The following is a 14,994-nucleotide window of genomic DNA, read 5'->3' as shown; positions in this document are numbered from 1 at the left end:
TATATATATATAAAAGAGTTATCAATACAGCAAAAAGCTTCCTACAAGCGTTCGGCTATTTGCCTACATTCGCAATCATCGTCAGGGATTTCTGCCCAACTTCTTACAGACAGAGAAAATTGCTCAAAACAGCGCTGCATAGCGTTCACATAGTATTTGCAATGTTCAGTACCGAGCGCTATTTGTGTCTGTATGTGTGTGTGTGGGGGGGGGGGGAACGGGGGGGAGGGGGGGGGGAGGTCGCACCAAGCCACCATCCTTCTCTGCTCACCTTTGCGTGATGTCAGTCGCACCTACAGCCTCCGGCGCGCGTCCGCGATCTTATCGCACTTGGAGTTTATGCGGCAATGGCGACGCCAACGACGGCGGCGGAAATTCGCCTGGAGTGTACCCGAAATTCGACTGCAAATTTGCCTGCAGGATATCGCAATAAAAGGAACCATTTGTTGCGAAGCAGCGGAAGTTACCAACTGAAATAGAACAAGTCGGAGGAATTTGTTCCTAGCGACATACAGTGTACAGAGACACCAAAAGAACAAACGATGGCTGGGCACACATGTATTTGACAGAGGCGACATTTCGAGCTCTTGATGCCTCACCGCATATACGACCACATCTCGTTTGTGCCCACTACTTGTTCATTGTGCAAGAAAAACAACGAAACTGCAGAAACCAAAAGCTGCATTCTCAGCAAAGTGCAAATATTCCGTAAACAACGCTCAACAAGACATTGTGCGGGCGTTGCGAACGCAGCAAAGCGGGGGCAGCAAGCCGACCGCACTTCACTGGAACCAGGTTGAAAAACCACAAGAAAAAGCCTTTAAGCTTGTCACAGCTTAAAAGTATAGTTCGCAACCTCATTCCAGATAAGTTTGTCCGCTCCTTGCTTGTCAACACATGGTGTCCGAGACTGCGCACGCTGGCAGGTTTTGATCCGGCCTTCCTTTTCGCACGGAGAGAAAGTTCAGTGGTGGGTGTGGCCGGCTCCTTCTCCAACTGCGTCGCTCGCAACCGAGGAATAAGGATTATAAACAGGGATAAGCTGCCTCAGAAAGGCTGGCCAACGTTTCGATAGGAGGACCTATCTTCGTCAAAGGCGGCCTCGTCATCCTCGGCGAGTTAGCTTTAAAGGGTTAGTGGAGTGACGTCACGTCGATGTCCGCTGTGGCTGTCTGTAAAGGGAGAGACTGAAAAGAAAATGAGCGCCGGCGCTTGACTGGCTAGGCGCGGTTTCTAAGACGAGGGGACAAGAGCGGGAGAGCGAGAAAGTGGCAAAAAAAATTATATATATATAAAAAAACGTCAGAGGGGGTTGGGGGAGCGAGAGGCGAGTGAGCGTTCGGAGGAGTCGTGGTCGGCGTGCGTTTGGGGTCCCTGAAGAGCCGGTCAGTGTGCAGGTCACAATACGAGTTGAAAGCATGACTTGAGTAGCGTAGCATCAAGGCATCGGGTAATTTTGTGGTTGACAGGGAGCAGCTTGGTCCGTCAAGGGACGTTAGCCTCACTAGTTCGCCCTAGGCGTCGTCGCGGCGGTATACAGAATTGGCGAGACCCCGAGGGCATTTCATGCGTCCAGGAGGCTATCGCGCGCTCCTGTGTTGCGGCTTGGATATGAGTCGAGAAAAAATGATTAAGCGATCACTTACTGATCTGTAAATGACGGTTGGCGGTCTACGAGGGGCAAAACGCATGCTGGTGCATATCGATTCTCAAATGCGTCTATATTTAGTCCACACACATACTCCCACTACATTCACGTTTGTATGCGGAAGAGGAATATATCTGCAAGAGCGCGTCATGGGCCGGAAACGCTCTATATTTCACAACTTGCTTGTTTTATGTATCCTTATTGCTTTGTGAGCTGGTTTCGAAGCTTTGGTCGAATCAACTGCATGTGTCGGTGCGTGGTCTCGTCTGTGAATTCCAGCCGTCGGGGTAGAGTGTGAAGCAAGGCGGATCATTATCCGCTCGCATAAACATCCTACAATCAACATACCTACATTCCTTCCATAACTGTACTGCTCTTGTGCCGTTTTCCAGGTTCCTTCTACTTCGGGTTGCACGAGGACTCCAGCAGCGGCAGTGGAACCCCCGGAGCCTGGCGCGGGCCAACTCGTTGTCGCCACTCTCTCGGAAGTGATGGCGCCGTCGTCTGCCGATTGCCAGAACGTTTTCAGACGGGCGCTGCAGGGTGAGGCAGCGCGCTTCCAAAAACCTTAGACATGAGAACGAAACGTGTAAATTTTGCTTAGATGTAGGAACGTTTTTTGAAGCGTCTTTCTTTTTTTTTTTTTTCACTGATAAAAGCTGGTTTATAAGAGCCAAGATTTTCGCGAAAGAAGCAACGCACCCTTTCCTGTGGCGGATGAAAGCCGTGGATAACTTTGGCAATGTTGGTCTTGCTGCATTTCTTAAGTTGTGCTTTTCCCTCAATACAATGGAAGCTTTCAGGTTGAATATCGTTTATTTTATAAACCGTTCTGTTTCATACGCTAAAATATTCAAGCCTACTGCCTTCTTGCCACATACTGTCAGGGCGTAGGCAAGCTTACCGGTATTCTCCCAAGAATAAACTTGACTTTTCTGTCAAAAAAAAAAAAACACCAGACCTTGACAAGAGTAGAGATATTTATTGTAGAAGAAGACTAATCCTTGATTTGACAATTGATTACAGAAAATTATCTTCTTGTAGAATGACTGCGTCAGCTCACGCAGTACATACTAAGGCACAAAACAGCCGAAGTTGTATGAAACATTCTAGCGTGACTCCTGGTCTCATGTGCAGCACAATGACTCCTCTGACATCTCAACTGCCACTGGACTCCTCTGGCAACCGCGCAAGCGAAAACCTATGCGGAGTTCAGCCACAGCGACTAGTCGGAATGCCTTCTCGAGATTTTAGTTTAGTGTGTATAACTACGTACGGAGCTGGTTTCATGTCGTTAGGAATGTACTACATGAACACTGACGAGCAGTTGGACAACACTTCACAGACTATAAATTTGGTGGTTGTGGCAGTAGCCGCAATATGCATACCGTGGCTAATCCGTAAAAAACGAGAAAGCAAGCAGGAAACAGGAATACCACCCGAGAGCTCATAAATGTCTAAGATACAAAAAATATTTTAGGAAACGAACAATTGCGGCGCTTGCGCAGGGCCATCTTTCCTGGTAATTCTCCAAAGCCTCTTGAAGGTCACGTGGTTTCTCTTATTTTGACTGCAACCGCAAACATCATCACGCTGCGCTTCTTTTTTTGTGTGTCTGTTTAGCGCCATGCGTGCTTTCTTGTGCCACTTCCCACGCAACGCCGTCCTTCGTTTCCCAGCAGAGGATATGTTAGGGCGAATTGCATTACGGCCAGATTTGTCCGAATCGGGATGGCTTTTAAACTAAACAGACGCCTTCAGCTATACAACTGAACACCGTTCCTTGATTTATTTTAAAGTGACGAGCTTTCCATTATGATTTGCCTGTTTTGTAGTCGGTGGCAGGGGCTTTCAGGACTTCGAGCATGTGCTTGCAATAACGATCAGAAAAACTCGCTCCTTCGAAAGTTCAAGCTGTCTTTAAAGGTAGTGAAGGAATTATCTATCGTGTGTGGTTTCACACACTGCTGCCTGAATTGACGCCAAATATATATATATATATATATATATATATATATATATATATATATTTAAAGGAGAGACACAATGACACAGCACCCGTTCCTGGGCCGGCTGTTCTATTCCCCTTCGTAGTCGTCTTCCCCTCGTTCGCCCCCTGGCGCCCGGTGTCCGAGCGCCCGAGCCCACGTGCATGTTTTCATCTTCACACTCGGCCACGCTGCAAGTTTCGGGCATGGCTTGCAAACACGCCACTTAAAATGGAGGCAACCTGTTGAGTCGTCGTTGGTGAGCCGTTCAGCCTGCAACCAGCTTCTCTGGCGGGCGGCACTGGCTGTTGCGCGCTGGTCGCAGGTCTTGCCGACGATTATCCTGCCGCACATCAGTGGAAATTTCCGCCGAAGTTGAGGAGATTCCCTACAAGGATGTTCCGCTGACCACTATGCGTGGTGCGACCGCGACCAGTCCTCCCCGCCTCTTCTCAGACCTTCGAGGACCATCACAGGAACAGCTGGATAGGTTGTGAATGGATGGCAATGCCCTGAATGACTGGAGGGCACAGTCGGAGCCACTCCGAAGCGGAGTTGTCGTGCTTGCCACATGGCTGGAACCAGTAGCAACTGACTGTAGCGGACCATGCCGGCCTCGCTTCTCGTCAGGTCTGCCGGGACTGTTTGTTGTCCTCAAACGAGGACGATGACACATTGTCCGAGAACGTAGACCGGAACCCACTGACACCACCACCATGGCTGCTGGAACCACGAGGTACCGGTGCTGGCCGCTGCTGAACACCAGAAGATGCCGAAATGCTGCCACTACTCCCCTGGTGCGGTGGTGGCCCCGGGCAACAGGCTTGCCGCAGTGAAGGCTGTCCTGTGATGCCTCCTCTGCGACCTGTCACAACCGACACTCCGGAAGACGAGGACGAGGATGGCACCGGGTGGATGTGGCCTGCACGCGGCTGCTGCTGCAGCCCAGGGAGGAGTAGGACAGGGCTGTGGACCATCCTGTCGGCTGCGCCATTGTAATGAACGGAGACACAGAGACAGCACCCGTTCCTGGGCCGGCTGTTGTTCTATTGCCCTTCGTCGTCGTCTTCCCCTCGTTTTCCCCCTAGCGCCCGGTGTCCGAGCGCCCGAGCCCAAGTACATGTTTTCATCTTCACAATATATATATATATATATATATATATATATATATGCGCATGATGTGGTGCGAGGACTTCGAAATTGCAGCCCCCGAAGCTGTTCTTGACACTTGTATTACAGCTTTTTTGGGCGTTAACCATCATTCAATATTTCAGTGGTTCCTAATTGCCCAGCCGAGTCATGCGCAATCGCGTTAAAAGCTATTTATTCCAATAATTATCATTGAATATATATATATATATATATATATATATATATATTGCATGCAGTAATTGTGATCAGGTAACTGAGGTATATATGATGAAACTATGCCTTCGCAGTAGTGATTACTTTAAATATTAATTTGTCAGTGTTACTTCACTTTTTTCCCATACTGTGTGGAACTGATGCAAACATCTTTGCCCATTTGTCTTATTACCATGGAAATTGGACATTTTTACCTTAGGAAGCATTATCATTATGGCTTGAGAAGAGCGAGGTAATTCAGTGATGACACACTCTTGGTGACTTGGTCGTTGGACAACCAACATAAACAGTACTTTTCGAAGCGCTGTTGTGACCGTTAAGTCGTACACGATGACTGTATGAAATTGGCCGTCTAGCTGTCTTTGGCGTTAACGTCATTGTCATTTCTTCGTGAAGTCCTCAGCATTTCTCAAGTCTTATTCTGGCTTGATGTCCGCGATAGCGCCCGCATATTATGATTTTCATCTTATTTCGTTTCGACTTACGTCATCATAATAGAAATATGCATTGTCAGAACTGTCCTTTTCTTCACCAGTCGTCACTGCACATCTCCTGCGATAAAAGAAATCGCTGGCTTACAGCTTATGTTAGCTCTGTATATCCGGAAGTCTGAGCCTTGATCACGTGGGGGTGGCCTCCGTGCAATTGCGAACTGTCTCCTTTTTTCGTTTTTTTTTTTTTTTTTTTTGCTCAGTCTGTGGGTTTATGCTTAAAGCGTGTTATCTTCTGCGGTTCAGTGGTCATTCATGATAGTTTACCTTATTATAAGAGCCATAACCCTGGTCACCGCACCATTATTTTCAAAAGAGAGTTCTTTTTTTTTTCCTTCTTTATCAAGAGAATCCAAGTGCTTTTCCGGCTTCTTGTTCTTTCTTTGAACTGTTGATGCCGGGAAAGCACTTGTATTCTCTTCATAAAGAAGGGAAAAAAGAGCTCTCTTTTGTTCTTTCTTCGAACTGTTGAGATGGGGGCGAAATGCAAAAACACCCATGTACTTAGATTTAGGTGCACGTTAAAGAACACTAGGTGGTCCAAATTTCCGGAGTCCCCCACTACGACATGCCTCATAATAATATCGTGGTTTTGGCACGTAAAACCCCATAATTTAATGTTTTTGGAACTGTTGATTTTCTGCGCACAGATGAGGAAAGGCGGAGCTACCAAAACCATACGAAGCCGTGCTGTCTTGCTTCCAACTCTCCTAGCTGTTGTATAGCCTTCGACTCTTGTTTATGTGTACAAGTAGTGTTTGGTGTTTCACTTTATAGCCTTGTTGTTCTTTTTGCTATTGTGATACGTATTTTGATTTCTCTTCAGTGGTATTCATTGCAGTCCTAGTAGTAGTAGTAATGCTGCGTCCTTCAGTTTTCTAGTGACGTCCAATCTCTCTAACTTTTCTTCCAGAGCCAAACTCGCTGACCACGGACGACCTGAAACTACTGGCTGTTGCCATTTGCGAGTCAGCCATCCGCAAGCCCAACTACGCCATGCCAGCCGCCGAATTTTGCCTCGCCATCATCGAGGTATTTCACACGTCATACCTTCTGATACATTGTCCTTGGGTCCTCTTATTTCAAACATACACTATAGCACGATGGCAGATGTGACCTCTCTTGCTCAAGCATGCCACTGCTGCTCCATAGGCTTCTAAAACAAAACCGTGGCTTATTGTTTCAATAGAAAAACGTAATAGCTACATAACAAGCTATATGCAACGATACAAAGATTCTACATGGGGAAAAACGTTGTCTATGAGGGTGTCTTCGTTGGCCCAGTTATTGCATCCGGTGACTCCTCCAAAATGCGGTTAAGCTTAAATTCGCAGCCTATTTTGGTTGATAATCCTAATATTTTGCATAGGCTTGCATATCGATCCCCCCTTTTAGTTTTTTTACTGTTACTTTTTGAGTCATACAACTTGTTTGTGGAGTGCTACAGTTCGCGGCTTCGAGTGCGCCGGCGCGTGTTAATTTTTAACGTAATTTATGGGGATGTTTTAATGTCTCGTTCAAAACAAATACCAGAAAAGAATTCCAAATGCGATTTTAAGACTGTAAATCGAGAAGAACGTGAGGTTGTGCATGCGTGTGCCGAGGGCCCTTAATTTGATGTAGTGCTGTATTAAATATATGAGAACACTTGTGGTGTGGTGGATGTAATCGGCAGGCATAGGCAACTGAATGCCAATTCTTTTAGTAAAGTTAGTTTTAAAATTTTATTACCCCATTTTTGTGAGGTAGTACATCGTGTGATTTGAAATGGAGCCTCTAGTAATATAATGAATAAAAACAGAAGGCTCACAACTATTACAAAATTTCAACAGTTGCTCTACGTATACCTGCGACGTCGTCTCTCTGACTCACTTGTTCCTTGTCTGCGCATTTCAAGCGTGGCGAACGTGCCCAGGCTGAAAGGTACGAGATCTTTCTGGAGAGCCTGTTGCACTTCTGCCGCGAGTTGTTCAACAGCCGGGACGAAGTGCTGAGGCCGCCCGATCAGCCCACGATCCGATCCAGGCGTTGGGTGGCTTACGTCACCTTCCTCTCCGAGCTCCTCGAGGGTCTTTCCGGAGGATATGGCGAGAACATGGCCACGTCTTACCGCAGTGGCACCGCCTCCACGGCTAAAGCAAGAAGCATGATGGTGCTTGCCACTCTGCTTTGTGTCAGCTGCCACACCATTCTGCAGCCGCCGTCACTTTACAATCCCACCGAGGTAAGGAGACACTTTCACACGCTCTCTAAAGTTCTGGCTATTACAGACCGTATGACCCGCCGTCTGGCCGTCCACAGATCGCGATCAAAACATTTGTGAAGTGAAAGCTTCCCTAGCTGAAAGTTTTATATAGACAATCTGCTGTTTGGGACCGTCTCAAGTTCGCTGTAAATTGAAATTGTCCACTTTCTCAGCTCTCTTTGGTTAACAGGAGTACTACTAGGTCACTGATGGACTAAAATTACACAGTTGTAAAACTCGAGAACATGGCATAAAATAACAGCCTGAGAAATATCACAGCCAGTCAAGTGTAATTATGAATCGCGGTTGGGGTAGTAGCAATGATAACTATGATGATGATGACAATGATTATTTCAGCACATTTGAAACCGGGTTCTGGCGGGCACCACAGGCCGGTTTATTTCAATGCGTTAGCATTCATAGGGTACTTCCCACACTTTCCGGGGGCTAACTGCATATACGCAATATTAAGGGGGTTTATTCGGTTCGGGTACGTTGAATGGAAACAAAAAAAAACGCAGCGTAAACACCGGCTCACCGAGAAGAACTGGGTCTGAGCCGTGCGATTGTGACGTGACTTACTAAGGTGTAAGTCTTCTTCCTTAAAATGAGCCCCGGCGTAGTCCCTGTGAGACAGTGGAAAACTGCGAGTAAAAACGAGACTGGACCTAGCGCGATGTATGATTCTCTTCAGCAGACGTTGGAGTATAACATACGGTCAATCGCAGAAATTGCTACTGCACCACGGCCACACAGACATCTATGGAACTGATTTCATCAGTTCTTTACTCCCAAACGTCTGTCACACACGCACCATTTCTTTTCTTCTGTTATAAATCAGTCGCTTATCTGATTTATACATGCAGCCACCTACTCTGCTTCATTATTTCTGTCTTGTTGGCGATTTTAACTGGAGTCATAAACTCACTTCTACTCAAACTAACCTGGTTATCGTGCGGTCTCTGAACATCTTATGTTGTAATTTTATCTTCATCGCTGGGAAGTAAGCACGTCGTCCTTAGTCTCAATCTGCGCTTCCGGATTACGATAGCGTGCATGCAATCAGCTTGGTGCGCTTGATGAATTTGATATTTTCCTTCTTGCCAAGAACTCACGCGCATTTTTAAGGCGAAAGCCTTATGTGTCTCACGTCCAGTCGACCATCAGAGTCCTTGAGCGAAAGCGCGTCGACGACACAACAGGTACAAAAACTATCTTCATCAATGTACACCTGCGTAACGTGGATACCAGGACACCAGGGACTAGAGGGGAACGAAGTGACCCACGCCGCTGCCCGCGAGCACGTCAGCCGGGCTCCCCTCGCCTCATACGCTCTCCTACCCGCGGCAGAAGAGGCGGAAGCCGTACCCAACAACTATTCGGCGATATTGCAACACTACAGGCTCGAGCGCCGGATGTACACTCCACCGCACCCTAAACTCGGCAGAGAAAAAAGCGTGATCCTCAGACGCCTCCAAAGCAATACGTACACTCACGGAGCTATAATGCACCGCCTCTACCCGACGCTGCACGGCTACCTCTGCCCATTCTGTAACGTTCCCGACACCCTGACACACTTGCTCCTGGAATGCCCGTGGCATGAAGACAGCGAAATGCAGCCGGAAACAGACGCGAACCGAGCACCGCAAGCAAACGAAGACCACCTAGTCGAAACGTGGGAGGCCAACCTCGCCCTCGGAGATCTGGAAGACCAAAGACAACTTGTCGCCAGGGCCAAGAGGGCAGTCGAAACCAGAGGGGTCCTGGACAAAAGAACCTTCCCACCTCGGGGTGATACCGGGCCTCGCTCGGGACACTGTTTCACTACTAAACGTTTCTTTACCTCCCTCTCAATCGCTCATACCCCCGTAGGCATTCATACCCCGTAAGCAAGCAAGATGGATGATAAAGAAGGATGAGTCAGCGAATGAAGAGGACGAGTAAGCGAATTAAGTGGATGACTCAGGCGAGGTAAAGCAGTAGAATTAATATTGATGACTAAGTGATTTAAGAGTAAGACTAAGCGAATTAAGAGGATGAGTAAGCGAATTAAACTAATCGAATTAAGAGGAATAGGAAGTGAATTAAGAGGATGAGTAAGCGAATTAAGAGGTCGTATAAGCGAATTAAGAGGATGAGTAAGCGAATTAAGAGGGATGGCTAAGCGAAGTAGACTAAACGAATTAAGAGGATCAGTAAGCGAATTAAGAGGATGAGTAAGTGAAAGATGACTAAACGAAGTAGACTAAGCGAATTAAAGGGATGTGTACGTCATGTGTCCGTCTCTGATGCACCGGCACTTGGGTTTTCGTCTTCAAGTAGCCTTAGAGATAACATAAGACACCTGCGATTTTTTTTTTTTTTTTTTTTGGGGGGGGGGGGGGGGAGATGAAAGCGCGAACGTTTGCATGCCTTGCTTTTAGCGGAGGATGAAGACTCCCGTGTTGGCGAAACTGATACAAAGCCGGTTCAATAACCGCGTGTTCTCGCTTAACCGAGTTGAAGTGCGCGTTCTTGACCAAACACCACATATTGCAGCTCTTTCAGACGCACGTGTTGTCGCACGAGAGCTATGCAGCGTTTAAGAGTTTATATTCTGTGGTGGAGCTATTGAGACGGACAATCTTCGTCTTCTCTACCGTCGCGCTCTCTCCTCGTGGAAACGGGAAAGGAGGATAGCAGTGGCCTTTCATGCCGGTGCTACCTCCGGCTGTAATTCATGACTTAATTCTGCGAGTGTCACGGCCTTTTCTTTGCTCTTTTCCCTCTATACCCCCTCCCCATCGCCAATATGCTGACCCGTGCTCCCCCAAGGGGCTGCAGAGAATTATGGTTGTTCCTTTCCACAATCACACTCCCTCTCGCTGGAGCCAGGACGTCTACGACGAATCAGCTTGTAAGCATTTAGCCACCTCTACTACCAGGTCGAATGTGCTGGTTAATGTCCCTCTTGTGTACACAATTGCGCAATGCAACTTCAAATGCCGCATAAATGTCATCACTGTAGCATAAATGTCCTCATCACCGGCACATAATTCATTTTAAATGTGAATAGCCTAGAAGAAGTATCCGGGAATTCATTTACATTGACAATCATTGTTGATGGCTCCTGCCCAATTTCGTTTATAATTATGAAAAATTACAAATTTTGAATCAGCGCAGTGAATTTGATGATACGAGTATAACAGCAGTACGGAAACATTTGCAAGGCTTCGCCAAATCGCCTTGATTTAGCACGTTCTTATTGCTTACGAAGCGTCCTCTAGCGTGAAGAATGCCCAGTTTGCTATTCTAGAACAGTAATTTGGCAATTCAGTTTAATATTCGCCTTTTTCATCCCAGTGTGTGCGTACAAATACTTGTTTGCAATCCGGCGTTTTCGGTTGACTTTTGTCCGTCCCATATATATTCTTTACGTTTGCAGCGTGATTTACGAGCCTCTTCTCTGGTTCGTGTCGCAGATGGACTGCCTCCGGACGGCACTGATCACCGCTGGCGCTGCCTTGGAGCGTGTGGCCCCGGAGCGAATAGCGGCCCTGCTGCGAGAGATCCACGCCACTTTGCAAATGCAGGGCCTGCCAATCCGGTCACGCCATGTGCTGCTCGAATTGACAGAGCTCCAGGCTTCGGGCTGGCAGCTGAGCCCTGCGCAGCAGCCCGATTTGTCGAGTGGCACAGGTCGTTAGTTCTGCAAAACGTCCGACGGCTCCCAAACGACATTCTTTGCGAGGATAGGCATCGAGAAATCTGCGTCACCACAGGAACACCCTGCAAGCAGTGGCGTTGTAGTACCCCGTTTCCGACAGGAATTACGCAGAGCGCTGAGACATGATAAACGTTTTTTTGGGCCACCTAAATATATTTCCCTTTGTTTTTCTTCCACGCCTGTCAAAGTTGACCTACTGTACGTACTACGTACGTATAGTAGGTCGACAACTTCACGACATGACAACAACACTTTAGATTCCTATCTGCGATTTACATCTACCGAGTCGATTAACCAGCCCCCATGACTAGAGACAATTGAAGATGACGACGTATATATGAGAGTATTAAAGAGTTTGATCAACTTCTAAAAACTGTACTCATTTTGACTTTCACTGCGGTGCTTTTACATAACCAAACATCTTATATTTAATATTATTGACTATGTTTTTCTACATACGTACCTGTTCTTTTCTATATTGTGATGTTTCTCTCCTTGATGTGTGGCAAGATCTTGCTGCACATTTATAACGCACTTTGTTTCAACTATTCCGTGTAATGGCTCCCCTTTTTATTGTCTTTGACCTTGAACGCATTTTAAACAAATTATTGTAACCCATTTCAAATCGGTCATGTTTTAGACCATTATTTTCTTTAGAATCATGCACCATCTATCTGCTTTTAGAATGAGTGTGCAATACACATGAAGTGGTGGACCATGTCGAAACAAATGCGTCAGCAGGAAGCTCAAATCATTCTGATTTCTGTTTTGCTAATAGCAAGCATTTACTTTCTGTAACGAAATATATTTCCAATATAACTACTGTGCAAAAAAAATGTATTGCCTTCCTGAGCGCCATGTAAATTCTACCCTTTTAGCAACACATTATATACAAGAAAATATTGCAACAAAAGAAACCTCAAACAAAGAAATTTTATCTCAATAAATTAGTCAGATTGTGAACCGCCGTAATGGTTTACGGTGGGACAAATGAATGCTCTAACCACTACACTCTTGAGAAACCTCAGAGTATTGCCCCAAATGCACTTGCCGTTGATGTTTCTTTGCGTTCGATAACGAATGAAAATATTGCCAGCAGAGCACACCATACAGCGTTTATTTGGACACTATTTTATATCGGAACCTTCTTGACAAGAGCGACAAAATTGCGAAATTGTATTTTCGTTGCGTCTTTAGCGGTAAATACCGTATTCAAGTGGTATCCGTGAAAATCCAACAGTTTGTGAAATAAAGCATGCATCGACAGATCAAAATTTCTTTCAGAATGTTATTTTCGGACTAACTTTTGTTTTAGGCGAGATCATCTTTTTTAAGTTTAGTCCTAGTCAATTCGGCGTCGTTTGACAAGCAGTGCATCTTCACTGTACTACACACGTAGACGTGGCTGGGAACATTCTATACTAACTACTCGCCATTTTTCAGGGAGCGTTCCAAAAGTGCTTGAGAGCTCCAATTCACCTCCAACTCGTATCGATGAATGTGAAGTCATTAAATGTTTCGAAGTTCATCATGGTATAGTCAAACGACGAGCAACATAATGGCGAGAGCCAAATGTTATTCGGAAAGGCGAGGTCATTGTCGTGAAAGGTCATGGCTATATTTGCCACTTCACTGTTCAGGGCGTTCTCTAGCCTTTCAATGAATGGACGAACAGGCCACCGTGTGAAAAATACTCGCCTCCTTTCGTTCGGATCGAATCTGCAATTATATAAGGTGTCCACATCAAATCTCCCTGATTTCAATAAAATACCTCGTCACGCATTTGGCTGTCTCTTGAGGTGTTGTCATTTTTGGTATTTATTCAGCATCTGAAACAAAATCCTTTACAAAAAAGTCAACAAACAACTTTTTTTCAATTGGTTTACATGATGCCGCAAACCGCAGGTTTCTATGTATGATAGTACTTTTATTTCATTTTGAAGTCAGGTAGGTTTCATGTGGACAGCATGCTGTATCTGTTAGATTCTATCTGTCACCAAATTTGAAGTAGGGAGATAAGAACGAGAGAAAGAAAAGGCAAACGACAGCATCTGCGCACTCTCACAACTCAAAGGTTAATATAAATATGTGATAAAAATACACGTTAGAATAACAGCAAGCAGATAACAAAATTTACAACACTCATTATCTGACAGAGTCACGTAGTACTAGATCCACCAGAGCATGCGTGAACACAAATTAACAGTTAAATTCAATAGTCACTATCTGGAAATACACATTTCCTGACAGTGACCATTGGGAAGTCTCTCGATTATCTGTAGCTCTTGCGTTCGCGTTTTTTAGTATTGCTTTTAGCGAGGTAATGTTTAGCAAATTGCCTCGAGCGGCTATCGCGCGCATTATTGCATGTATTAGCTTGTTTCTTTCACGCTCGGAAAAACACTTTTATGTAGCACGTATTGAGCAAACAGAAAGCTGTGTCGGGGGTTTTTCATGTTGATCTACAATTTTCTCATTGACCCGTTTAATATTATTATTAACTTGAGAAGTTGATTAATAATTTGGACTAATTATGTAATTTCGCGGAATGCAAAAAATATTCTGAGTGTCTCCAAGCGATGGCAAGCAGCATTACCTTGGTTTTATCCAGCTACGTGACATGTCCATATTTTTAATGTTTGGTGCAAGGTACGTGGGACACCCTGTATAATGTGGAGTGCTTCCGAGACGAAGTAGCCTGCCTACCGCAGGAGGAGAACACAAGAATGATGAACTTCTTCAATAAAATGAAGGAATGGCTTTATGCGTCTCAGTTCAGTTGTTTATCTGATTCTCCGAGGAGCGTACCTTGACGTCATCTGTGTTGGTGCCTACCCCGGGCGACGTCTTTCCATGGAAATTCATTCAAGCTGCGAGACATAACTACGCAACGCAAGAACGCCTATCCACTAGCTCACGAGAAGCAAGTATGGCTCAAAACAAAAACTAGCTGCAATAAATGCTAAATGCTACTATACTCAAGCCCTCGGCATCGCCTTTTGCATCACCTTAAGCAATTGAGTCATTAAGAGGACGGTACTTTCAGGTTGTGCAGAGGGCATGCTGATTCATAACCCGACAGACAGACTAGTTTCCATTTCCTAACCATGGATCAATGACATAACCAATGGAACTGGGGTATACGAGTGGTTTTCGAGAATTTATTACCGCAAGGGTCATTGACAAATTCATTTCCAAGAAGAAGGCAAGAAGTTTGCAGCTTTCGTTGGAAACTTCGATGAGTACGAACACAAAAGGCTCCCATTTGTCTGGACGAACTCGAGCGCATGGTTTCGAAAAATGATGAATAATGTGATATCAGCTTTTACTAGTCAATTCTGCACAGCTACGTGGCCGATATCCGTGAGTGAAATTGCGCAGCACACACTGGTGCATCAGCAAGGAATCGTACGGATCAGGGATTCTTCCTTTTCTTGAACTCCAAGCACAAGGGTCCGCTTAGTTCATTTACTTCGTTGCTCTCTAGCGCCCCTTGAATGTGAAAAATACCAGGCGTCTCCCGCTATTTCCGTAAAACAAAGTATAAGTAC

The 14,994-nt window shown here is 45.7% G+C and overlaps 1 protein-coding gene across 1 annotated transcript; it reads left to right on the top strand.

Annotated features, from left to right (window-relative positions):
- The first annotated feature begins 2,043 nt into the window (after positions 1 to 2,043).
- On the top strand, positions 2,044 to 11,779 carry LOC119452430 (uncharacterized). Its single transcript, XM_037714591.2, has 4 exons — positions 2,044 to 2,191; positions 6,406 to 6,524; positions 7,390 to 7,716; positions 11,199 to 11,779. The coding sequence occupies exons 1-4, from the start codon at positions 2,140 to 2,142 to the stop codon at positions 11,421 to 11,423; spliced, it is 723 nt and encodes a 240-aa protein (XP_037570519.1). The 5' UTR covers positions 2,044 to 2,139; the 3' UTR covers positions 11,424 to 11,779.
- The last annotated feature ends 3,215 nt before the right edge of the window (positions 11,780 to 14,994 follow it).

The sequence above is a fragment of the Dermacentor silvarum genome, chromosome 5, assembly GCF_013339745.2.
Source record: "Dermacentor silvarum isolate Dsil-2018 chromosome 5, BIME_Dsil_1.4, whole genome shotgun sequence".
NCBI lineage: Eukaryota > Metazoa > Arthropoda > Arachnida > Ixodida > Ixodidae > Dermacentor > Dermacentor silvarum.
This window is presented reverse-complemented; position numbering and strand designations above follow the sequence as displayed.